The sequence below is a fragment of the Diceros bicornis genome, chromosome 11 (assembly GCF_020826845.1).
Source record: "Diceros bicornis minor isolate mBicDic1 chromosome 11, mDicBic1.mat.cur, whole genome shotgun sequence".
Taxonomy (NCBI): domain Eukaryota; kingdom Metazoa; phylum Chordata; class Mammalia; order Perissodactyla; family Rhinocerotidae; genus Diceros; species Diceros bicornis.
In genome coordinates, this window is record NC_080750.1 from 2170520 (window position 1) to 2196170 (window position 25651).

The 25651-nt window shown below is 44.7% G+C and overlaps 1 protein-coding gene across 6 annotated transcripts in view; it reads right to left on the reverse strand.

Moving 5' to 3' along the window:
- Positions 1-14296: 14296 nt before the first annotated feature.
- TBCK (TBC1 domain containing kinase) overlaps positions 14297-25651 on the reverse strand; it is a 211753-nt gene continuing 200398 nt past the window's right edge. For all 6 annotated transcript variants that reach the window (XM_058549863.1, XM_058549864.1, XM_058549862.1 and 3 more), the window contains one exon: positions 14297-15817. In XM_058549863.1, the coding sequence (XP_058405846.1) occupies positions 15707-15817 (111 nt within the window). In that variant the 3' untranslated portion in view covers positions 14297-15706. The remainder of the gene's footprint in view (positions 15818-25651) is intronic.

Here is a 25651-nt window from a genome sequence, read left to right on the forward strand (position 1 = left end):
ACAGAGACCATGGTTCTCAGACAGAGGTGGCACTGACCCCATTTAGGGTGTTAGGGGCAGTTTTGGTTGTGACAGTTGGAAGGTCCTACTGGCACTTACTGGACAGGAGTGTCAGATGTCCTGTACGTGTGGGGGAGTCCACAATCGACCCACGTGCTTTTTGAGTGTCCTACCTGACAGTCATGCAAGTATGCTCTCCTGTAAGTCCAAGCTTATCCACGATACGCGGGTGCAAGCTCCTGACGCACTTCCTATGTCTCCCGGGGGTGGTCGTGCTCCAGCATCTGTGTTGAACACGTCATTATGAGTTACTTCCCTTTTATTTATTTTCTCGACTATAGTTAAGGCAACATATGTGTGTATGTTTGGTTATTCATGCCAGTACGCAATAGCATCCATTTCATTTCAGGTGAGTGAAATAGGTGTTACAGAACATTCGTAATGAAGAGGGAACCCCTGTTTGATAGAAACAGGAAACACGGACGCAGCCACACTGCTTTTCTTGGCTACGGTATAGCCAGGAGCTCTGCTGGCTTCTCGTTCACTGGTTGTCCTCGTTAGGATTAGGGTTGGCTGCGTGTGACAGAAAACAAGACAAGCCAAAACAGCGGCTTAACAACATCGACGTTTATTTCTGTTTCACACGAAAGAGGTTCAGAGGTGGGCAGTCCACGGTTGGGAGGCTCCATCCTTCCAGTCTCTGCCCTTCTCATGCTCTTTGTGCTCATCACCATGGCTACTGAAAGGCCTTCGCCTCTTGGAATGCTCCTTTCTGGAAGCCAGCCTCCCTCCTGAGGAGACCAAGCAACCGTATGAAGAGGCCCCAGCCCACAGCCTCAGCAGTGCTGCCAGCCAGCACCTCCCCAGTGCCCACCGGGGACTGAGGCTCTTCTCAGCCAGCACCTTCCTGCACCCCAGCTGTCAGCATGTGAAGCCAGAGACCCACCTGGCCAAGTCACAGACACATAAAAATAACACCTTGTCGTCGTTTTAAGCCACTAAGTTGAGGGTAGGGAGAGCTTGTTATGCAGCAGTTGATAACCTAAACAACATTTTGTTTATTCATTCAACGAGTTCCTATGCTGAACGCTATGGTAGGTGCTGAGGATCTGGGTGTGAACAGACAGGAAAAGCCCGTGTACTCACAAAGCCTGCCTTCTGGCTGGCTCCTTCCCCGAAGTGTGTGTTTCAGATTTTCGTTATTCTCTTTAAGCAGCCATCGCCCCTTATTTTACAGGTAAACTGGAAACTCTTAGGTACGAATTCTCCCAGCTTCTTTCTCCCACACCTCCATTCACCCAGATGGACACCATCTCCTCCCCCTCCACGGCTGCCCGCAGAACCTCCCTCCGCCCGTCCCTGCCTCGGTCCACCCGGCTCTGGGACCCAGCCCCCCTCTCGCTGGGGGGGTGCTTCTTGGGCCCCATGAGCTCCATTCCTTCATCATGTGAACAGATGCAAGTCTCTTCTACTCAAAAAACTAACAAAAGCTCCTCTTTAACCTCACATTCTCCCTCCAGCTTCTGCCCCCCCCCCCACCTCTTTTTCCCTCGCAGTCATTTCCAGAACCTGCGGTCTCCTCACCTTCTCCGTTTTCTCCTCAGCCCCCTGTGCCCGGCGTCGGCTCCACGGAGGCCACCCTCAGCAGAGTCTATCTCTGTCGAGCCCCTGCTCTGTGCCAGATCCCAGCTCAGCTCTGAGGACCCGGAGGAGGCCCGGCCCCTGTGCCCCTGCAGCGTGCAGTCTAGCTGGGGAGATGGATTTCAAACAAAGTCACTTGGAAATGGATATACAATTGCGAACTGGAGTACGTGCTTTGAAAGAGAATGTAGAGGGGGATGTTCTGGAATAGAAGGGTTGAGGAAGGTCTCTAAGAGAGGCGACATTTAAGCTGATGAAATAACGTTGCTAAATTCCTTCTTAGGAGAACTTTCAGCAGCACTTGACGCTCCTAACCATTCTTTTCTTCTTCATCCAAACCCTAGGCTCTTGTCACGCTGACTTCCCTCTGCAGCCCATCCCTCTCTCTCCTTCTCCTCCCATCCTTCACCAGGTATCGATCAGGTTCCAGCCTCAGCTCTCTCGTCTTGCTAACATCCTCCCCAGTCAACTTCATCCACATGCACAGCGTCAGCCGCTGCCAACGTGCTGAAGCTCCCAGACCTGCGTGTCCAGCCCAATCGAGACCCCAATGAGCCCTTGGCTCGTCTATCCGGCTTCCTTCCACGCAACTCCACTGGGGTTTCCCTCAGGTGGTTCAAGTCCAGAGGTGACCTCAGTCTCCTCTTCCTACCTCTATGTCCTGGTCAGCACTGCTTCTTGATGAAGCCAACCTAGATTTCTCCATCTTCCTTTCTGCCCCCTCACCCGCACACATAGACAATTTTTTAAAGTTACTAAGTCCTATGGACTCTATATCTTTAACATCTCCTGTCTTGATTCTTCTGTTTCCATCCCCTTTGTTCTTCCTTTTGTTCAGACACTTGGCCCCTCAACTCCCCATCGTGTCCCCCCAGCTGGACAGAAGCCTCACCTGACTCCCTCCCCCAGGTCCTTCCTCCTTCACCCCACCCTCTTCTCTGCTGTGAGCGTGACATGTCTGACAACACCACCCCGGAAGTTTCAGGGGCAGGCGGGTTGCCCCTCATACATTCTCCACTGCTTTCGCCTCCCCTGAGTTTCACTTCCCCTTGTTCCTAGCAGCTGGGCATTCTTTTTCCTCTACCTGCAAGCTCTCCTCTTCTACCCATCACAGTAAAACTCCTGCTCCTCATTAGGTTTCAGCAAAAGGGTCTCCTCCCCCACAAACCCGGGCAAGCGTTCCTCATTCTGGCTGCACTTGGACTGGCCTCACGTGGCCCTCCTCTAATTCCTCGAGGGCGGGGGCTGGCCCGCTGGCACAAGCGGTTGGGTGCCCGCACTCCGCTGCTGGCCTGGGGTTCACGCACCAGCGCACGGCCTGGCAGGCCACGCTGTGGCGGCGTCCCACATAAAGTGGAGGAAGATGGGCACGGATGTTAGCCCAGGGCCAGTCTTCCTCAGCAAAAAAAAAAAAAAAAAAAAGAGGAGGATTGGCAGATGTTAGCACAGGGCTGATCTCCTCACACACAAAAAAATAAAAATAAATAAATAAATACATACAGATAAAAATATATGTTTAATTCCTCGAGGGCATTGCTGGCAGCTTCTCCCCTTCCCTTGTATTTCTTGGCTCATCCTTGGCCTGTTGACACCATGGGTAAAGGAGGCTGCTCTACTAGGCAAGAAATGCATCCTGCTTGCCCAATTTCACCACTGCTTGCATTTCAATGGCAGGAGAATTTAGAAAAATCACCGTGTGTGGTGTCTTATATTATTAATAATAGTAGCTGCTCCTGCACTGAGTCTCCTGTGTGCCAGGCACTTTGATAAGAGCTTTACAACATTACCACATTGTCTTCACCATAACTCTGTGAAGCAATATGATTATTAACCCACTTTATAGATATGGAAACTGAGGCTCAGCAGGGTTAAACTAAACGTCCAGGTCACATAGCCAGCAAGAGAAAGGAATTTCCCGTTTAAGGACCTTAATGCACACGCCCTGTTGCAGCACCTCGTGCTGTTCTGCCCCTGTCAGTGCAAACAGTGCTCATTCCCCCGCAGCTGTTCCATGCGCCTTTACACGTGGCAGAAAGTATTCTCAGGGAAGCAAAGTGCCTAAACGATCAGTCAGTACTTTTCCTTAAGGAAAGAAGATAAAGCAGCAATAAAAATAAAGATAAACGATTATCCTCAATTTAAACTCCAATTTCATTTAGTATGAGTGTTTGTAATGAGAGACACGTTTAAGGTAGTTTTTAGAATTAGAAGTCCCAATAGAAAACTTTTTCCTAGAAATTATTGTGTGTGTGTGTTTTATTTTTTTAGGTGAAGCAGGCTAGTTCTAGAACAGAATCAGAAAGGGAGGAAGCAGAAACTTCTTCCCTCTCACCTGAGCCTGTGACTGCTCAGACGGTGAAGTAAAGGCTGAGTACTAACAGCAAGGACTCAGCAGCAGAGGGGAGCGTCATCACGGTGCTTGTGTGCTCAGCAGCCTCAGAACCAGGTGCCAATCCGGGCGTCAGGACAAGACTCCCCCACTAGGTGCCGGGAGGACGTGCGGCCACCACCTGCAGTGAATTAACTCTGCGATTTTAGGCAACAGATGTGCGTTTGGGACAAAGGCAGGAGGCCCCGTAGGCCACAGGCAGAGGGTAAGAGTGAATTTCAGGTCGCTGCTCCACACCCCCACTCAAAATGGGACCTTTGAAAATTAAGATGTCAGAGCCAGTGGGCAGCTTATCAGGGCAGACTTGCCAGCTCCTCACGGTCTAGGGTGGATTTTCTGTAAAGGTCGGGGGGGCAGCAGCAGTAGCTGGCCCCTGCTAGGTCTTTCTTCAGCAGGCAAATGCCTGCTGCCCTCACGATGTCTGGTGAATGACCCCAGCAAATGGTGCATTTCCCCAAAGATCAGACCGAATCCCACAATGTCCAGCTCTTGGCCATCCCCATGGCCCTCTTTTTGGGGGGAGCTTCTAAAGGAAAGGCCTTAGTTCCCTCCTCCCCTCGGCCCTTCACTGCGCCCACTGTAAGGTGAGCACCTTCTCTGGCTTGGCTCGTTAATTCCCACACAACGGGTGGGAAAAGACCCAGAGCACGGAGACACTGGGAGACTTACTGTGCTTTTAAGGGTGAACGAATAATAAGGCAAACGCTCTCCTCTGGGAGGTTAACAATCAAGAGTGTAAACATAGCCACCTCTGCTTTCACATGCTCTGTGTGTGACGGACTGAAGGCCTTATGCCCATTTTCGTCTTTACTCCTCATGCCAAGCCCGCAAAGCAGGCAAGGATCAATCTGTGTAACAGATGAGGAAACTGAGGCTGAAGGAGGCAGAACACCTGCCCCAGGTCACACGTTCAGTAAGAGGCGGAGGGTCTAAGTCTGAAGCACAGAAGCCCCCCTTGAGCAGTGGCCTCATTAGGGACAGCCCTGGCTCCCAGGGAAGGGCCCGCCCAGCACGTGCTGGGCGCACAGACTGTCTGCAGCTTGTGCCGCACAGTTACATTGCTGTTCATTTTTTAAGTTCTGTTTATGTGCCCGCCCTTCCAACAGGGACTGTGTGCTTTAACAGCACCCGCTGCACAGCCCGGGGTGCAGACACACACCTGGTGCTTAATCTGTCAGTGTTGATCAATGCTTTTCATGTTGTGAGCAGTGATTTCCTCATTCATTCAGGAAACACTGAAGCCCACTTCTGTGCCAACAGGGTACTAGTTTCCATGGGAAACACCCAAATGAAAATGTTACTCATCTTGCCCTCAACTAATCTAGGAAGGGGAAAGAGTGGTAGATGTGGGGAAGAGGAACCCCTCTCACATTTGCCTGTTCCCCCTCTTTGCTCCTCCCCACAAAAGGAGGGGATGCTGATCTGATTGGTCTGGTTCCAGAACATTTTCTGGGCCACACTCACTGATGGGCAGGTGTGATGGTTAATGTTATGTGTCAACTCGACTGGGCCTCAGGGCATCCAGATATTTGGTGAAATGTTATCCTGGGTGTGTCTGTGAGGGTGTTTTTGATGAGAGTAACATTTGAATTGGTAGCCTGAGTAAAGCAGATGGCCCTCCATAATGAGGGTGAGCCTCACCCAATCCATTGAAGGCCTGAGAACAAAAAGGCTGACCTTCCCCCGAGGAAGAGAGAATTCTCCCTGCTTGACGGCCCTCAGAACTGGGACATCAGCTTCCTGCCTTCACACTTACGCTGGGACATCAGCTATTTCTGGGTCTCAAACTTGCTGGACTTTGGACTGGAACCACACCAGTGGCTCTCCTGGGTCTCCAGCTCGCCCACGCACCCTGCAGGTCTTGGGACTTGCCAGCCTCCCTGATTGTGTGAGCCCATACTCTATAACCAATCTCATATGGACATTGTCTCTGTTCTCCGGAGAGCGCCCGCTCACACTGCCAGGTTACTGTGTTTTAAGAGGTTAGCGCTTCTCTTCCTTCCGCGGCAAGTGGTCCCGTTGGTGGGCTGAGATAAGGCACCTGTAGTTACCTGCCATCCTTTTGCTCTTCTCTCTTTATATGCTTACCTAAGCTTCCTGCTCTTTTGCTTTGGTTCTCATACCACGTGATAAACTAGAACACGGGATCCAAGATTTAGACTCTGCCGTGGAGCACGGAAGATCCTCCACAGGCCTTGGGTCTAAGCTGCGGGCTTTGACTTGGGTTTACAAAGCTCCGAGTGGAGGGGTGGGGATCACCGCCCGGCTCCGAGAGGAGGGGCTCTGAGTGGAGGGGCGGGGGTCACTGGTGGGCTCCAAGGGAGGGGCAAAGGTCACCGGCCTGGCTCTGAGTGGAGGGGCAGGGGTCACCGGCCCAGCCATCAGCTGGGACTTAGTTTTGCACTTGCTGTTATCCCTGGTATGTAGATTTCATTCAGGAGCCGGGTGGAGAGGAGGGTGACTGGCAGGGATTCTTAGGGCCCTGGTTTTACCACCATAAAAGACCACGGAAACCATACTACCTGACACATCCCACTGGCTCCATCACAGACACAGACAAAGTGTTATCATGGAAGCACAAGCCACAGGCTCTGGGACCTAGGAAAGCACACTTTTGAGAGTGTTGGGGAATGGATGTGCTTTTTAGGTCTCTTCTCCCAACATTGGTTCCAGAAATGGCCTTGGAACGTAAGGAACGTTGAGAGCTAAGCATCGCACGTGACAGGGCTGGTAGCGTGTGTCAGCTTCATTGGAAGAGACTGACAGACAACCGGGGTGAGCAAGGCCACCCACCTGGCTGTCTCTGCAGTGGGGACAGTGCGCTACTTATCCTGTAGAGTTAGACACCACCCACACACATTTAGTAACGCCCTTTATTAGGCATCATCCTTAAAGCGTGCTAAATTCAAATCACTTCTCAAGTGCCTGTTAGAGAATGTGACAAACTAGACAGTTCTGTGCCCCATAACAAGTCCAGACATAGCTTTTTTAAAAAATCAGGGTCATGTTCAATAACACTCTAAATTTATACTCCAAACACCAGTACTCTGATACTCTACTCATTCTTATTAATATATTTGTGTTTTGATGTGATCCTACTCGTTTAAAACGGGCACCCCTCTCTCCTCGTGATGGTTTTGGGTATGTTGTCAATGTACTTCTCCCCCTGTGAGGACAATGGCTGCGGATCCCACACAGACACCACCGGGTAGAATGACCTTCAGCAGGCGGGACAAACCAGAGCTGCTTTCATCTCCCAGCCATTGATTTTCCACAGCGCAAACACACAGCCGCTCTGACACCCAGGAGAGAGCGGCAGGGGAGAGGGAGACAAAACTGAAAGACAGAGAGGACTTGAAGTTAGTCTCTGTCATCTAGGCGTAGACGGCTATTGGCACAGCTGACACTGCCAGATTTTATCAGGAAAGAATTCAGATTATTGTAAAAAGAGGATGTTGGGGAAGGGCAGTGTATAAAACAGAGATCTGAAAGGATCTTGGATAAAACATCAGTTTAGCAGATATGGCTGCTTCTAACCAAACAGTAGCAGGTGTGCAGTGTGCAGTCTGAACCCTTGTGAAGTCTCCCGGTTGTTTACGGTGCCTCAAAGACCACATGTGTGGATTTAAGAGTAATTATTTTTTCTGTTAAATTTCTTCTTTAAAAATAACACAGTAGATAAAAATTCTGGCTTGATAGTTTTACAGGACAGTTATGCTTTTATCAAGTTTGTAAACATACTATATTCGAATAATACTCTTCTTTTTATAAAATGCTCTTCTCTGAGCTTCCTCATAGCCTGGGAGAGAAGCTGGGCAGCTGCTATCACCCGTTTCATTCGTGAGGAACTAGAGCCTCAGAGAACCTTCTAGAGGCACGCAGGGCAGAGTTACAGGGGGAGCAGAGTCCGGGGTCTCGGACTGTCTCCTCCTCTTCCTGCAGGCTCCCTCTAACTCATGCTTCCTGAGGGAAAGGAAGCCTCCGTCTCTTCTCGCTCCTCTTTCTGAAACAGGTATTGTTTTTCTCAGGGTGGTCTTCTGACAATTTGCTCTCCATGTGATAGCGTTGGAATCTGGAAACGTGTGTTACTCTCCAGGAGTCTGGAGGTTGAATTCTGACTCGGAGACTGGGAGGCCCTGCTCTGACAGCCACAGTGGAGGCCGAGCGTCCTGAATGGCGCTGCAGGAAGCAGGATTCGCCAGGACTCCGTGGGCTTAAGGGTACTTAGTGCTGTGAAATGAAAGATCCTTGAGAAAGTTCAACCCCTCCCTCGATCATGAATCACCAAACAATGCCCCGCCAACCGGAAACTCCAGCCCAAGGTTCTTCCTCGTTCCAGCCTCCAGATCTGGGTCAACAAAACCACACCTGCCACCTGAGGGGTGAGGCGTCCTGGGGAGCGCAGGCCTCCCCGGCCGGCCCCTGAGACGGCACGTCACTCCCGTGCTCCCACTGAGCCACAAAAACACGACGTGAAGCCAAGTCAGGTGGGGGTCTACACTGGAGTTGTCAGCCAGACCCTTGCACAACGGACTGCTTTCATTTCGTTATTTTTATGCAACTAATTTGTGCCAGACATTTAATTTAGCATTTTGTTCAGATTCTGAAAACCGTCTTTTTGTTCTGGCTGGTAAATAATAAAGGACGCACCCAATAAACACTCTCATAAAATTTCAGTCAGGCTTTCAACAACGCCTGGCAGCTTTTTAAAAGGCTCAGATCATGTCCTGGGCAGGACAAGCTAATGAAAAGGGCTGAACAGTTGCAACAATTTCCTCATTAATTTATACTTTCAGATTTAATAGAATTAATCTGACAATAATGAACTTTAATATGAATTTCGATATTACTGCACTTAATCAAAAGCGGCAGTTTTAAATTGATTTCAGAACGTCACAGAAGTAATTATTTATAGGGCACTTAATACAGTCAGCTCTGCTCAAGCCGTCGTCACCTGTGGGGCAGTTTCTGCACAAGTATGCAATGTGCTGCTCTATGTAAGTTACGTAAGTCACCACTGAAATTTTAAATAGTGGTTAGATTGCTGCATGGGACTTGTGTTAAAATGACATTTCCAAGATTTACATTGAAATGAGTGGGTTCATATATAAATTATTAAAATCATCTCCTTTTAATTATTTCATTTACTTACACATACACACTTTAAAGAAATATGAGATTTACAAGTAAGCATATTTTGCAAGATGTGCTTAAATGCCCAATCAGCACATTTCATGTCCAAGAGGTTTTGTAAAATATTAGTTAGCCAGCAGCCAGATAAATATCTACAGGCGCGCTTATTTCTGAAATCTGAACTCGTCCTTCTCTGTTACACTGCTAGACTTAATCTGCTCGGGATTCATATTAGTTAATTTACTGTAAAAGGGGGGAGGGGCCTTTTAAAAAATTACCTTGTTACCAGGAAAATACTCATCTCATCCGTCTTTTTAGGCACCAAACGGTGGCATAAATCAAAATGACTGATATTAACAATAAGTCATGTTGATATGACAACAACTCTTGTTACAAACTAAACATAAACCACAGTTTAGGGGGACTGTACATCACTGAGTTGTAATAGCCCCACAGTAGGGTTGAAAACTTGTTAACACTCATTAGGTCCTATCAGACTAATTTGGCAAAGAACTCAAACTAACCTCCTAGCTCTGAATCAATATTTCATGATAACTTTTTTTTTGGCTACACAGAGATAAATGGATAAATCCGTGGAAATGGAGTCTGCCTGCCTACACTGGTTGCTCAGGGGAGGCCTTCACCTGAGGCGGGTGCCGGGAAGGCCTCTGCAGGGCACCGGCATGCTGATCAGGTGGGGGAGGGGGTGGACCACACTGCCGGGACAAGAGCCTCCCGAGTCCTTTGCCAACAGGAGACAGGCTCAGACCCAGACTTGAAATGGGCACCCGGGCCCCGCATCAGTAGATGTCTCATCCTGTCGTCTTGTATGCCGCCAGCCATGATTAACGATGATGTGTGTTTATAGAGATGGTTCTTCATCCTCACCACCAGTGAAAAATGAAGATTCTCCTTCTTGGCTGCACACTATGCAAACCTCCCTCTGCGTCCTCCGGCCTCAATCCAGGAGTCATATTCCTCACATGCCTTTCAGATCCTAATGATGCTAATGGAGTCCATGGAGATGACTGCATGGCACATGGGATTATTAATGATCTTAGAGATAATTTTAGAAAAAATATGCTGACAAGTAATGAATTACAGGGTAGTTTATCTCAGAGCAAAAAAATAATTTTTTTTAAGTTAGCATATGATCTAAATGACCTCTATTTCTTCTCTTTATGATTAGTAGACCTAGAAACTAGCTACTCCCCCCACCCCCTGCTAGTCCCCCCTCCTCGGCTGTCCACACATGACTGGGAGGCTGACACAAGGACTTTTCCAGTCCTTGGAACCTGGTCCTGGTGAAGACAGAGAAGACAGAGGTTCAAGGCCAACTCTGACCCTGGATGTCAAGCATTTGACTGCAGACAGACAATGTGGTTCTCTCCAGGGATGTTTTCTTCTGGGTAATGTTGTCTTGGAGGTGAAGAGGTAGCTTAAACACAGCAAGAGTTCCTGAGAACAGTGGCTCTCCCCTTAGCCTGGATACTTAACTGCATTCTTTTCTTTGAAATCTTTACTTTTGGATGGGTGACTATCGTAGGGACGAGGAGAGAGGAGCTGACATTAGGTGGCAGTTCTACCTCACAGAGTCAACAGTGAGTTTAACCAACATTTTTAGTGCTTCATTTTTGAATCCCACGTATCACATGACACAGGGCCTGACCTAAAGCTGACCTGTAGGACACGTAACGGGTTGAAACTGGCGTCCTTTACCTTCTCTATCTGTACGTGGTTGGCAGAGAAATGGGTTAGGAATCAGGAGAGCAAAATTGTAATTTTGGATCTGTCTTTTATGAGCTACGTGTAACGGGAAACAAAAATAAGTTTCCAGGGTTAATGAAAAAATTAATGAATGGATTGTCTCGAGTTTGAATGCTTTAACTAGCAATCACACGATTACAGTTTTTAAAAAGAATGATGGGCCACGTACTGTTTTTTAACAAGTCAGAGATACATATAAAGACACAATATTTTCAAAAGTCGAGTCTTTTAGCGTGGCAGGAAGCAATATTTAGAATCTGATCTAATGCTTTAAATGCATTTGTTATAGCTCCAAGATTAGTCTTAAGCCAAGACAGGGCAGTGTTTTAACCTCCACCACCCAAATTAATGTGTAATATCCAGGAACGCTGGCAATAGCACGCCCTGGTGTCCACCATGCACTGCTGATTGGTCACAGTGAAGATTAGAGCAGAACGGTATTATCAAAACGCTGCAGACAATGCAAACTAGAAATGCGTTCTCTGAAAGGGATGAGAAAAGAGGTTAAAGAATGTCAACTCCGAGAGAAGACATTAGGCCTGAGAGTCCCCGTAGAAGCTACAAATATCACAATCTATCTATAGAATAATGGATTTGCCAAGACCCAAGTTCAGTCTTCATGTGACAAGCACCTATCAGAAGACATCACAAGAAAATTACTCAGAAGAGATATAAATACATGCAACTTAAAAAAAATATGGCTAACTTTTAAAACAGTTTATTTACAATGTGTACTATTTCTACTATCAAATGAGATAAAACTGGACTACAAAACCTAACGATTGTGTGTGAGCGGCTGCAATGCTAAGTGTTTAGTGTTGGACAGTTAAGGTTGTAACACTTCCCTGTTATTTTTCCACATAAAATCTAGGCTGCTGGTTGTGAAAGGTATTTGGTTTTAAAGCTGAACACCCAAACAAAAACCTATCACAAATATTATTGTTTGCTTCCACTCTCTGGCTTAATGAAGGTTTATCAAGAAAAATGCATTCCTGGTTAACAATGGGCACACGGAGAGCCAGCATGCATACGAACGAGATGACTGTTTACGACTCCAACAGATGAAACATCCACAGCCCCACGGCAGGCCTGGCAGCAGCTCCTCTCCTTCCAGCGGATTCACTGGATGAGACGACTGCAGGAGATCCTCTGGGAGGCTGTACCATACTTTTGATTCTAATTTCTGAAGAAGTATTTTTTTGTGATCATTTGGAGAAGGAAACAGTGGAGTCTAACAGAGATCTGGCACCATCTATGCTTTCCAAAAGTTTGATATAATTCATTGTTCTCATTTTTAAATAGTCAGATGAACACATGCCCTACAGCCTCTTCTAATTCGGGGATTTAGCCAAGCCCTTCCATTGAAGACCTCCATCTGCCTACCACAGATTCAGCATCCTTCCCTCAGGACACGACAATCTCCCCTGTGGCTTCCCTGACTGGATGGGAAGTTATTTCTAGCTGTTTCATAGAGTGAAGAGTTCTTTGAGACTGTCGCTTTGTAAAGTCGTCTGAACACCAACTCCCTACCAGAAGGCCCAGGACCGTGTCTTCTATCCCCACATGCATGTGAACCCTTGGCTCCGAGCCTACACTGACACCTAACATCCCAGGGCCTGACAGTGTTTCAGATCCTCTGCATATCTGACATCAAGGAATTCCTGTTCATTCTTTCAGCCTTAGTTAAGTATTAGACATTTTTAATATCCTTTTTTAATCTAGCATTTCTATGTTTTGGAAAGCGGAAGCAACTAGCTTAGTTCACCCTGTTGTTGAAAGTTATCTGAGCTGGGGGCACATTCGAGAGCCTCTCTCTTCACTCAGTGAACTGAGATTTCAATCTGTTTTTATATTATCAGGTACCAGGTAAGTCTGGCACTTGAAAAAATTCCTGGGTTGTTTTAATTTTTTTCTATTCATTTAGATTCTAAAATCTCCTAAGCTAGAGATTCACTTCAACTTTACATTTATCAAGCATTTCCAGTGTAGTGGGTCACTGAAGATAACCAGAGGTATAAATCATGGTCTCTGACATTAAAGGAGCTCATATTTTAATATGGGGTCCAAATGTGAACAGATAACTGTAAAATGATGTAAGAAGTCTATTATTAGAAGTATGAGTGGAATGTTTTATAGATTTGAGGTTCTTAATGCAGCATGAGAAAGTCAGAGACGATGGGAGGAGATGCCAGTGGTGCTGGATTATGAAGGATTTATAAGTGAGTGTGCGTGTGGTGTGTGTCTGTGAGCTGGTGGTGGAAGTAAGGGCATTCCAGGCAGAGGCAAGAGACTGCTGACGCCAGAAGCAAACAGCGCTGACAGCGATAGTGTAGGAGTCCATGATATATCACAAAGGCCCTCCAGAAACGACAGGCTATACAGGTTCATTCAACAAACATTTGCTGAGGTCAACTTTGCTGAAACCATCTGCCATCGAATAACACATCCCGCATGTAAATATGGTAGTGATTGCAGCTCTTTCCTATTTTACTATTGAGAATATTAAACATTATTCATAATTTGAAGGTTTAAAAAACTTCCATTTTTTCAAAATAAGCCTAATTATATCAAGTTTTAAGAAAGATCAAATGCAAAATTGTGATGGAGATTGGCTCTATGATCTTCTCACACAGCTCTCCTCACAACACTCAGTTCTTCACCCTCTCCCACCACCTACCACCCCACTCACTTCAAACCCCGACCCTCCACCCTCCTCTGCTTTCTCAGTAAGGCAAAGTTAAGACTCAGAACCACTCTTCCCACATGACTGTCAGGGCTGCGTGATGACTAAGAAGTCAGATGAGTCACCAGAGACTGGAGGAAAGGACAGGAGGAGTCAATGATATTTCCCTAAGTAGGGTAGGTGATGGCACCAAAATGATGTTAGAGAGATTGTGGTAAAATTTTCTCATTAATTCTCACATTTTTTCTTTGTATATTATGTAGGGGTCACAGAATGATACAACCATTGATCATGTCAGTATCCTGCACATGGGAGGTGTTCAAAACATGTATGTAGAATGATTGAATATAATTTAATTGAGTAAAACATACAAAATGACAGGGATTACTTGCTATCTACAAGCAAGAATGAAGTTGGATACCTGTCTCACTACACATGCAAACATTAAATCAAAGACCTTGGGATGGGTCAATGGGGATGACTGCTAATAGGTACAGATTTCTTTTTTGAGTGATGCAAATGTTCTGGAATTAAAAGTGATGATTGCACAATTTTGTGAATATACTAAAAATCACTCAATTATACATTTTGAAAGGGTGAATTTCATGGTATGTCAATTATATCTCAATAAAAAAATAGATGCAAAAAACCAAAACGAACAGCAACAATGAAACCATAGCCCAGAAGGTTAAAGTGAGGCTCTTATTGAGATTATCCACCTAGTTAGTCCTAACACTGAAGAGGAATGTAAGTTAAAGATGAAAGAACACTTTTTAGTTAAAACAAAACTGAAGATGGTCAAAAGATGTACTGTATTTCAATAATTCTAAGATGCATATTTTTTCACATTTCTGAAATGATTCTTATAATTGACGGTGTGTCATAGTTTATTTGGCTACATTTTTTCTTTCTTCATGGCACATAAAATTGTGATATGTCTTAGAGTCAGTGAAGTGCAGTACTTTTAAAATATTGTGGCAGAGGCTGCTAGCTGTCTTTCAATATATGTTCTCCTCTTCCCATAGAATAATAACATTTTTTTAGCTGGGTAAATGCCCACCCAGCAGAAGACTATATTCCCAGTTTCCTCATAGCCACATGTGGCCACATGTCTGAGTTGTAGCCAGTGGTATGTAAGCAGAAGTAACAGGTGCAACTTCTGGTTTGTGCTCTTCAAGAGAAGGAGCATGCCCTCCCTTCTCTCCTTTCTTCTCTTCCCCCTTCCTTCTCAGCCCTCACTCCCCTTCATTCCTTTCCTTCTAAGTTGCAGATGTGATGGTAGGAGCTGAGCAGCCATCTTGATCCACGAGATTAAAACCATGTGCTGAGGGTGATAAAGCAATGAGAAAAAATATCTGAGTTCTTAATGAATACGAAACCAATATTCTAGCCCTAGACTGACTATGGAGACTTATATGTGAGAGAGAAATAAAGTTCTAGTTTAAGTCACTCTTATTTTGGGTTTTTCTGCTACAGGAGCTGAGCAAATATTCTATCTAATACGAACGGTTTCTGACTTTCATTTTTCTGGAAGTAAACTATTATTACTTTTTTCAATGGGTTAAATTCTTCTTCTTCTAAACACACGCACAAACACACAACTTGCCTGGGCCAAAAATGAGTTACCAATAGCAGCATTTAGTTATAAGGAATGTATTGTGAATAGCTTTTCCCTTTTCATTATCATAGAAAGATGATTTCAGCGTACACTCAGTCTCTATTTTTGAATAATACCTTTGTTAGGACTGTCTGTTCAGTGCAACGGGAGGCAGCTTTTTCAGGCACTGAGATCTCTTGATAATGCTAAATCTGCCTTGTAAGCTGAATTCCTCAGGCTTTGTGTTGCCCAGTGGTAAAAACACATGATTGGGTTTCACGGTTAAGAAAATTTTTTCAGCAATACACGTACAGTCAAGTTTGTTCCCTGGATAGCTGAACATTTGGGTCATGAGATTTAAAAAAATGTCTCATGACAAAACTTTATGGAAATGCCACCATCCGAGGTGGTGGCACTCGCTCTGTCTTCGAGTGGTGAGGCTGTGGGGTGGCTGGGGCTGATGTCGCTCTGTCCTGACAGTCAGACACTAGGTTCTTCATATCTGAGGAGATGGGACGGTGAGGAGGCCTGTTGGTTTGATCTTATTAATGCCACCATCTAGAATACAGATTCTCGGATATTTCATCTTCACGAGATGAGCTGCAAACTGGAAAAAAGAAAAGAGACCAAGTTTATAGAAGATGTACAAAATTTGTATTTCCCCAATCCCATTTTTTTTTCAAGCTGTGAAAGACAAAACTACTTTAGTGATACTACTGCTGTCACTGTTGTATCAATGAATCATTAATTTGGTTTTTAATATAAATTAAATCACTCATATGTTGAGAAACAACTTCTTTATGCTATGGAGTAAATGTGGTCTTTTTAGTTCTCTTTTAAACTTGCTTGAATAGGCAATAAACAGACATGGTAAACAGTTTGAACAGTATAAGAGGGTAACAGTGAGAAGTAAATTCCTCCTCCCTCTGTTCTTAGCCTCTCTCTCAGAGATCATTAATATTCTTATTTTTCATGTATCCTTCCAGTGATAGTCAAAACACTCTCAAATCTATATTGACCAATTTTGATATTACTGTCAACTTATTGGTTATTGCAATTCCATGCACAATGTCCCAGAGAGGGCCCATAAACTGGCTGTAACATGTTTGTGGAGCAATGAACAGTTTGAGACCATAAACTTGGAAACCATAAACAAGTGGCCACACCTAGCTATAAACTGATCCAAGAAATCTTCTAGATGCCTAGCAAGACAGGACTTTGAGAAGTTACCGGGACCTATACGTATCGCCGTGACTTGGCTGGTGTCCACCTGGCAGGATCACTGAGGATCTTTCTTGACTCCTCGTGCTTCCTGATACGGCTGTCCTGAACCACCTGTAGCCCCTGAGGATGGCACCGCCCCAGGACCAGCCTTTGGTTGTGCAGGTTGCCCTCTGTGGGGAAGACACTCCACTTCCCACCAGCTCCTAGCCCCCCTTTAGTTCTCCCTCAAAAGCCCCCCACCTGCCTAATTTCTACTCATTCCCCTGCTTAGGCAATTCCTTCTCCAGGAGCTAAGTCTCCATTAGGCGCCCCTCTTCTCAGCCTCCAAAATTTTTTGTGCAAATTTCTACTTTTGGCCTACCACATTCATTTAAATTGCCCATTAGAGAGCCTGCTTCCTCTTCCAGGCTATGAACTCCCCTAGGACGTGAGCCTGTTCTGTTTCTTTTCATCCCTCGTGCTAGGCACACAAAAGGAGCTCAGTATATGCTTGTTGGATGAACTCAACTATGATGAATGACACAGAGCCTGGGGCAAGAGAATGAAGTAAAGAGTGTTTCTCCGGCTCTCTGGCCATTCTATCTCGATGTCCTCCCCTTGTTGGTGTCCTATTCCTCCTCCTTGGGTATTCGTGTCCTCACACTCTTCTTAATTGCTGTCTCATAACCTGATCTCAGATCCTTCAAGAAAATGACTAATACCTGCTCACAGTGTTATTGCTTCTCAGGAGTATTTGAAGCTTATAGTTGGTGAAGTCTCAAGCCAGCAGTCTAGACCTTATGCTTCAAAAGAATCAGGTGAATGGTTTGGTCAGGAGACGTTCAAGGTCTCACCCCAGAGATTCTGCTTTATTGATCTAGGGCTCAGGAATGTGTGTTGTTTGTTTTCTAACAAACACCACTAGATGATTCTAAAGCAGGTAGTTCGTGGACAATATTTTGAAAAGTACTATCTTAAGCAAAAGGATAACGGCGTTAAGTAGGTGGAAGAGATGTTGCTGGACTGGGATCTTAGCAATTTTCAAAAAAACTCACATAAATGGATCTTAGGACTGCTGACTCCATTACCTTCTCCATCATCCTCTGCGGTGCCTTAACAGAGATTCAAGCGGCTGTTCACATGTCAGATCCTATACTCTTCCAGAGCCACCTGCGGGTATCCTTAACAGTCATTAACACTGAAGAGAAACAGCGCACCTGTATTTCAAAAGGTCTCAGGTGAGCTAGAGTGCCAGCGTGAGCTGTCTTCATCTGTTCTTCTTGCTTCTCTCTCTTTGAACTCCAGTTCTCACCAGACGCATGTGCCCCGAGTCACGTGCAGGCAGCACAGCCCCTGGTACCACACGATTACTGAAACATCTTGGCTTCATTCTCCCGCATGCAGTAACACAATTACCATTTAGGCTGGAATTCTAAGATAAACATACCATTCCTCAAAAGGCCTTGTGCATAAGCAGTCTTAGCGTTTAGCACTTTCGAAACACTGTAGAAGTCAGAAAATGAGTAAGGAAAGACTTACTGTACACTTAACTAATCTCTCTCACACTACCTGTAGAGCTGGGAGGAGTTCCCACTGCTGTTGTAAGGAGGGACAGAACAAGCAGGCTGCTGTTGAGCTGGAAAATGGCAAAGCAGACGGAACAGCACTGGAGCAACAGGGAACCACTACGTGGGGGGTCTGAGAAGAAAGGGAGAAGGGAGTACAAGGACAGGCAAAGGTTTAGGTGCCCTGGAAAGCAGCAACGCTGTGCTCACGTAAAGAAAAACAGCAAATGTTGAGTTTTCAGGTCAGGATTGGGAAGTCTGCTCCTCTGCAATACTGGTCCTTCACAGTGAGGCCATGACTGCGCCTCTTCCACTCGTCCCATGGAAACAGCTCCTCTCTCCACCCAGTCACTCATCTGTTCATTCATTTATCCACCAGACATCTCCCTGAGCACCTACTAAGTACCAGGCTCTGCTGCAGTTTCTGCAGTGCTTACAGTCCAGTGGAGGAGACAGCAACAAACAAGATCAGGCGGCACGACTATTCCACAAGCAGAAGTGCAAGGTGCTTCTGAATTTAACAGGGGTTGGGGAGGCTGTTCCTGTCCCCATTCCTTTCACTACCGACACCTGAAGGGAATGGGACCCAGATGTGACGGCGACACTGCTAACACTGATCAGCAGTGTGCTCTGTGGCTATGGCTCGACAGGGCAGGGAGGAGAGAAAGGGCTGTGATGTACACGGTGGTTCCGCTGTGTGAAAAGAGCCTCGTCTCTCAGGGAGAAGACCGTGGCGGAGCAGAGGAGGGCCAGGCGTGCAGAGTTCAGGGTTTCGTCGTCTCTCCTCTCCACCTGGCAGCTCTGGCACTTCAATGAGTAACCCACAGGGCAGTGGACTTCGGTGATTAAGGGCCTAGTGCAGATGGCGGCTGCAGCTTTGGAAGAGGCCCGACTTCAAATGGAGATCACAAACCCAGACGTACGAGCAATATCCCTGGTGGCAGTGGCAGGACCTGTGGTTACGAAGTCATCAGAATCATCCGGGTGCTTTTAGTAAACAGATACCCAGGCCCACTCCAGACCGGCAGTAAGTGGAGTTCCCTGGGATGGAGCTCTAGCATCCGTCTTGTTTTAAGCCTTCCGGTGATTCTACTGTGTGGCCAGCACTGAGAATCACTTGATTAGACACTGGGATTCATTTGCTGCTTGGGTTTGTCTGGGACCTCACACTGCAATTTTTCTAGGTATAGTCCTTGTGAGAGCACGCTGCTTTGCACTAAAGGAGGCTGTTGTGTTTGCAGGGCTGGAATTTGTGAGTCGTCCTATGTGGAGAGAATGGAGATCCTAAACCGCACAACCAGCTGAGATCTATAGGGCAGCCTCCCACGTGGAAGTGGCAGGATCTGATGTTTGCTGGGAGAGGATGTTGGGACTCAGAGACTACGGGGCAGGTGCATTTCTTGTGGGCAGTGCTCCCATGTGGAGAGGGCAGAGCTCTTGCATTGCAGTCATTCCTCTGGTCAGCAGGATCTGCTGGTGGCGCTTGAGTGGGCACACCTCAAAACAGCACCGTCTGGAAGTGGCAGGCTCTGGTGGGTGCCACCTCATCTTGTTTTCTCTCCTTATCTTCATCTCAGCTTGGACTAAGAGGCTGGCATGTTTGTCCAGAGGAAGTCAAGTTCTGCTGTAGTAGAATGAGTGGAGCAAAGGGATTTCTGATCTCCACAGAACAGTGCAGGTTAACTAAGGCCAAGAAATTAAAAGCTGAGGATAAGTAAGGTTTGAGAGGAGCACAGACCAGGATCCTGACGTTTCTCATTGGATGTCCTGGACAGGCATTCGGGTGGAATCCATAGCACCAGCAGGAAACTAAGAACCTGGGCTTCTGCAAGATTCCACAAGGAGCATACTGCAGGACAATTAAGACTCTTGATGTGAAACTTCGGCCTTCTGAGCTTTAGGTTCATACTGGGGACTGGACAATTGGCATGAGCCGACTAACACCCTGGCGAAGCTCAAACTCAGAAGTCTTTTTCTCTCTTCTATTTATCCATTCCTTTATCCTCAAATAATGCTAAATTTGGGGTATGGAAATATCATTTTTGGTTGTGCGTGGAACGGAATGAGGGAACTGGCAATTATCCTGTAATGAGGAGCTGTAGTAATTTTATTTTCTTGGTTTTACAGATGTGAGGCTGATGCTATATTAGTCTTCTGTGTCCTCTTGACCCTCTGGAATGCTGAAAATATGGTGCACATTTAATATTTCTGGCATTGTGTGGTCGTGTGAACATCATAGAGTATACTTACACAAACCTAGACGGTACAGCCTACTACACACCTAGGCTATGTGGTACTAATCTCATGGGACCACCTTCGTATCTGCAGCCCACCATTGACCGAAATGTTGTTATGCGGCACGTTACTAAATATTCAGTAAGCGTTCAAATTTCCAGTTACTACTTAAATGTCCTCTATTCATCCATCCATCATCCACGTATTTATATTTACAAGCTGTTTATTTCCATGAGGATCCAAATAAGGTCCACACACTGTGACTGACGGGTGTCTTTTAAGTCTCCTTTAATCTATAGGTTTGTTCTCTTTTTCTCTTTTCATTTCTTTCTAGGAAGCCTATTCTCTCTTGAATCCACTCCAACTAGACTTTTGTTTCCATCACTCCCCCAAAATACTCTTATAAAGGTCAGCAATAATCTCCACTTGTCATATTGCCAAATCTAATTTTCAAGACTCAATTTGAATCTGATTTGACCCATCAGCATCATCTGACACACCTGGTCATACCCGTCTCTTTTCAAAACTCTCTTCCATTAATCTTCAGTATACCAATCTCTCCTAGTCTTCCTACCTCATTAGCTAAGTTTTCCAGTCTCCTTTGGTGGACTTTCCTTATCTTCCTGACCTCTCCTCTCTATCTACACCCATCCCCTAACTAGTCCCATGGCTTTAAGTCCCACCCATACATTGATGACTTTAAATTTATGTCTTTAGCCCCTTCCCTGAACTCTAGACTCATGAATCTATCTGCTTCCTCAATATCTCCACTTAGATGTCTAACTGGCTTCTCACACTTGATTCCTACCCTATCCCTACCTCCAAACCCCTCCTGAAGTCTTCCCCATCTCAGGAAATAGCAATGCCACTCTTCCAGTTGTTTAAGCAATGAACCTGGATATATATTTGTTTCCTTTTTTCCCTCTACCAATGTATCATGTAGTCTCTAACTTTCAAAACATTCTCAGAATCTGATCACTTCTCCTCACCTCTGCTACTGCTATACTAGCCCAAGCAACCACTATTTTCTAGATTATTTACCTACATTATTCTACGTATTACCCTAACTGGTCTCTCCTGCTTCCATCCTTGCCCCAGTGGTCTACTCACCACACACGTGAGTGATCCTTTAAAAATATAAGTCAGATCATTTAGCCTCTCTTTTCAAAGCACTCTAATGGCTTCCCATTCTATTCAGAATAAAATCTAAATCTTCACCATGGTCTATGAGGTCCTATGTGATCTGCAAATCTGCAAACCCTTCCTCCATCCCCCATCCTCATCATCTCTAATCTCATCTCCTAGTCCAAGCTCCCATCACCTCTTACTTAGACTATTGCAATAACTTCCTGTCTAACTGCTACTATCTTCGCTCCTACAGTCTTTCTCTCCATGGCAACCAGAATGATTCTCTTAAAAGTCAGATAATATAGAACCTTTTGTTCCCCATGTTCTAGTGGCTTTCCAACTCGGAATAAGGGCTTCTCTGATCACCCTTTAAAGAGAATAAGCCACCAGCACTCTTTTCCATTATGCCACCTTATTTTTCATTTCAGCATTTATAACCACTTGATATATGCGTTTGTTTATTGACTGTCTCTTCCAATATGCTGTAAGCTCCATGAAAGTAGGGGCTTTGTGTACTCACCACTGTTTCTCCACTGCCCAGAACAGTGTCTGGTACAGAGGATGTGCTCTAACATCTGCTGAATAACTGACTCGTTCATTCAACAAATACTTCCCGAGCATTGACTGTGTGTCAGGCACTGTTAAGCTGCCTTACTGCCAGTGGAGGAGGTAGAAAGGATTTTAGGGCAAATAGTAAGGAAACTGTTTAACTGGTTCTGTTAAGAGTCAAATGCTATTTTCTTTTATTCTTTACTAACAGGGTGTTCACCCAACTCTTGTATGAGTTGAAAGAGGTAAGACGATTTTTTAAAATGATGTCTTCTAAAGGTAATCTATATAAAAAAACACATTTGTACAAAAAAGTATTGATGATGAAGTTTATAAGTAGAGAAACAATAAACTCTTGTCTGATAATTTTAATGTAGAGGTCCACAGAGCAGTCAGGTGAGACAGTCTCCACAGGTAAGGACCTGAAGTGGACGACGGAATTGGAAGGGGATGCAGTGGAAGCGTCACTGTCTGCTCTTGGGCTCCATGTTTACTTCTTAGCCCTGTTCTCTCCAGGAGTTTGGTAATTTTCAGTGGAATGTGGACCCCTCTAGAGGCATGTGAAAAAAAGATGTTAATATTTTCATGTGCAATTATAAATTTCTCCTCTTTGCCTCTTCTAGTTTACTCTCTTACATGTAATTCTAACAAAATCTCATGAGGATTAAAGGAAAGGAAGAGAATTTACATTTTTTAAAGTATACATTTTCAATAGAAATGGCAAGAAAAAAAAATATTTCCCAAAGGCACATGAAATCTCAGCAGAATGTAAGTCAATGCCACTTCCACTCCACTGTTTGCTTTGTCGAAATCCCAACAGCAGACTGTTTTTCTCACCTGTCAAATGGTGTTTTCCTTTTCTTTCTCTTCCATTTTCCTTTGATTGTTTTTGTGTTTGATCTCCTCTACCCATCACTTGCACTAAAATAAATTTTTTCTTATTTATATGCTAGTTTATTGGAGACAATGGATTTTTACAATTTCTTGAAACAAATATAAGTTACATCTTTTAATGGTCTTTTGACACTCTCTTGTTGAGCCTATCACCTGGAATTTGTTTTCCTTTCTGGAATAATGCATTTATAAGCTTTTAAATTTAATTATAGGAAAGAAAAAATCTACATCTTTTTTTCTGTATTGTAGAATACTAAGTGTTTATTTCATAAGTGGAAGGATTCTACATGATAAATAAATGGCAAGCAATAGGACATATTGGAGTATACGAGGAAGCCATTTGGTGTAAAACTAATTCGGCCTGACCTTGTTTTTCCAAAAGGGGCTCATACGGCCTTTGAAAATGCATTGTATATTTGCTTTAAGCATTTACCATGTCCCAAAGACAAGAACAAATGCCCTTAAGATAAGGATGCAACTTCCCCCACACTGGCACTTCCTTAAGGACAAGCATTTCTCCCTAGGCTAGGATTTGATTGCTGCACTCATCCTGTGATCACCCAACGTGAGACAACAGACCTGCTACCTGCTGTGCCCATTGAGACAGCAGACCTGATACCTGCTATGTCCATCAATCGCTGTGCCGACAGAACAATCTCGTGACTACTGTAAAACGGACAATGTAATCATATGTGATACATGCTCTTTGATGGTATATAACCCCTCTGTACACCCCACTTCTTTAGTGCCCTTCCTTCCTGAGGGAAGGAAGGCCCCAGGCTATATGGTCCTCAAATTTGGCTCATAATAAACTCACCCGAATTTTGATTTATAGATTGGTTATGGATTATGGATTGGTTATGGATTTGCATCGACATACATACACACATCTAGTTTTGTCTCCTTTGAATTCTAGTCTGAACCTCTAAATGCTTGACTGACACTTTTATTCTGATGTCCCATTAGCACTTCAGACTCAGTACGTCCAAAATTCATCACAATCCCTCCACATCTACTTTATTTTTCTCCTCCTTATCTCTGTTAAGGGTATCAGCAACCTCCCGAAAAACCCAACCTGGAAACTTTGAAGTTACCTTTGACTTTTTTTTTTTAAAACCCCTTTTGGCTCCACATTCAGTTAGGCACAAAGCTGTGCCAGCTCTCTGATCTGTCCTGCGTCCATTCCTTCCTCTCCTCTGCTCCTATTCCATTTTAGACCCCAGTCACTCTTGGATTAGTTCCTGAGTGGTTCTTGTGCTTTTAGTTTTTCCCTTCCATCTTACACACACTTTGCTGCCTACACGGTAAAATGGAAGACCCTCAGGAAATCCTGGGACCCCAGTCACTGTTGTGTAGAGATTTTTTTCCTGCCTAGGGCTATTGTCCTTAAGCAAGGTGAGAGAAGATTTGCGAGTCTCTTCCAAGGAATAGCTTGCTTATCTACAGTCAGTAAGGACAATATGTAGTACTTAAAAGCTCTTCCTGAAAGTTTCATTTTGATAATATTGGGTCAACAGTTCCTTTGCATTTTGAGAAGGACAAAAGAAATTCTTCATTTTAGACTTATACTTGCTTATTCTTTATATAAATACATGCATTTATTTATATTTAAGTTAAAGGTTAATCAGAAGGTTGTCCTTTAGTGTCCCAAATAAGCTAAGAGAAGATAATGGCAGGATGTTATCAGATCCCTTGAATCACAGAATAAAAGCAGTGAGGCCATTTCCCCAATCTCCTCCTGAAAGCTGCAGACCTTTAGTGCTCAGTCTCAGACCAACTCTTTTCTTGTCTTTTCCCCACAGCCACGTGAGCTTCGCTAACTCTGGGGGCTTAGAAACTACAGAGACAGTGGGAGACTGCAAGCTTGAGACAGAAGGCCAACATAGAGGTAGAATCTGGGAAGAACGTGGCATTGAAATAGACTGGGAATATAGGCAAAGTGAAATTCTTTAACTGGCCTCTGCTTCTTGGTGTTTTAAATTTCTATTTCATTGGGATCAGAGTCAAAAGAAAGGGAAGACACTTTATAAGTAATTTTCCAAATGACTTTCTAAAATACAGCTGACAGTGCCACTTTCCTTCTTGAAAACCTATAATAGCTCCCCACTGCTAAAATGTGAACTCCTTAGCAGAACATTCAAGACCATCTGTGACCAGACTCTCCAACTATCTTTCCAGCCTAATCTGCAGCTAAAGTGCTCCTCAAAGAGGCGTGGTGCTTTCCAATCAGCCTGTGCCATTTCCTTTGCCTGGAATGTTCCCTCCTGACCATGGCCCTCCTCCCAACACTTTTCCTTACTGAAATTCTACCATAATTCAAAGCTATGTCTACCAGTCACCTTCTCCATGAAGCTTTAGGAATCCCTCATTTAATTGGAAGAAGTTTCTTCTTTCTCATTGATTTTCTAGAACACTAATTATAAATCTCATATAGCACATGCCACATTCTGCTTTGAGTTTTAATCAGCTGTATACGTGTCTTATCTTCTTAACTAGACCGCAAATTTCATGAGGGCAAAAGACTAAGTCTTTCTCATTTCTGTTTCCTCATGATAGTTTCCATCAATGTCTATTGTCTTGAATTAAACTAGTAGTTGATATTGGTATGTTTTTCTTTTGCTTCCCTCTTTTTACCAATTTCTGAAAATTCATAGTCTACTGCTAACTATTATTTTTCATGTGTTCATTCATTAACTTAGTCATTAATTCAACCATCAGGTATTTACTGAGTGCCTTCTACGTGAACAGCCCTATCCTGGGGCTGGCTGGGGGTACAACAATGAATACAACATAATCCCTGTCCTCAATGAGCTTGGAGTTTAGTTGGAGATGCAGATAAGTGAACAGGTGATTGCAATGCCATTTGA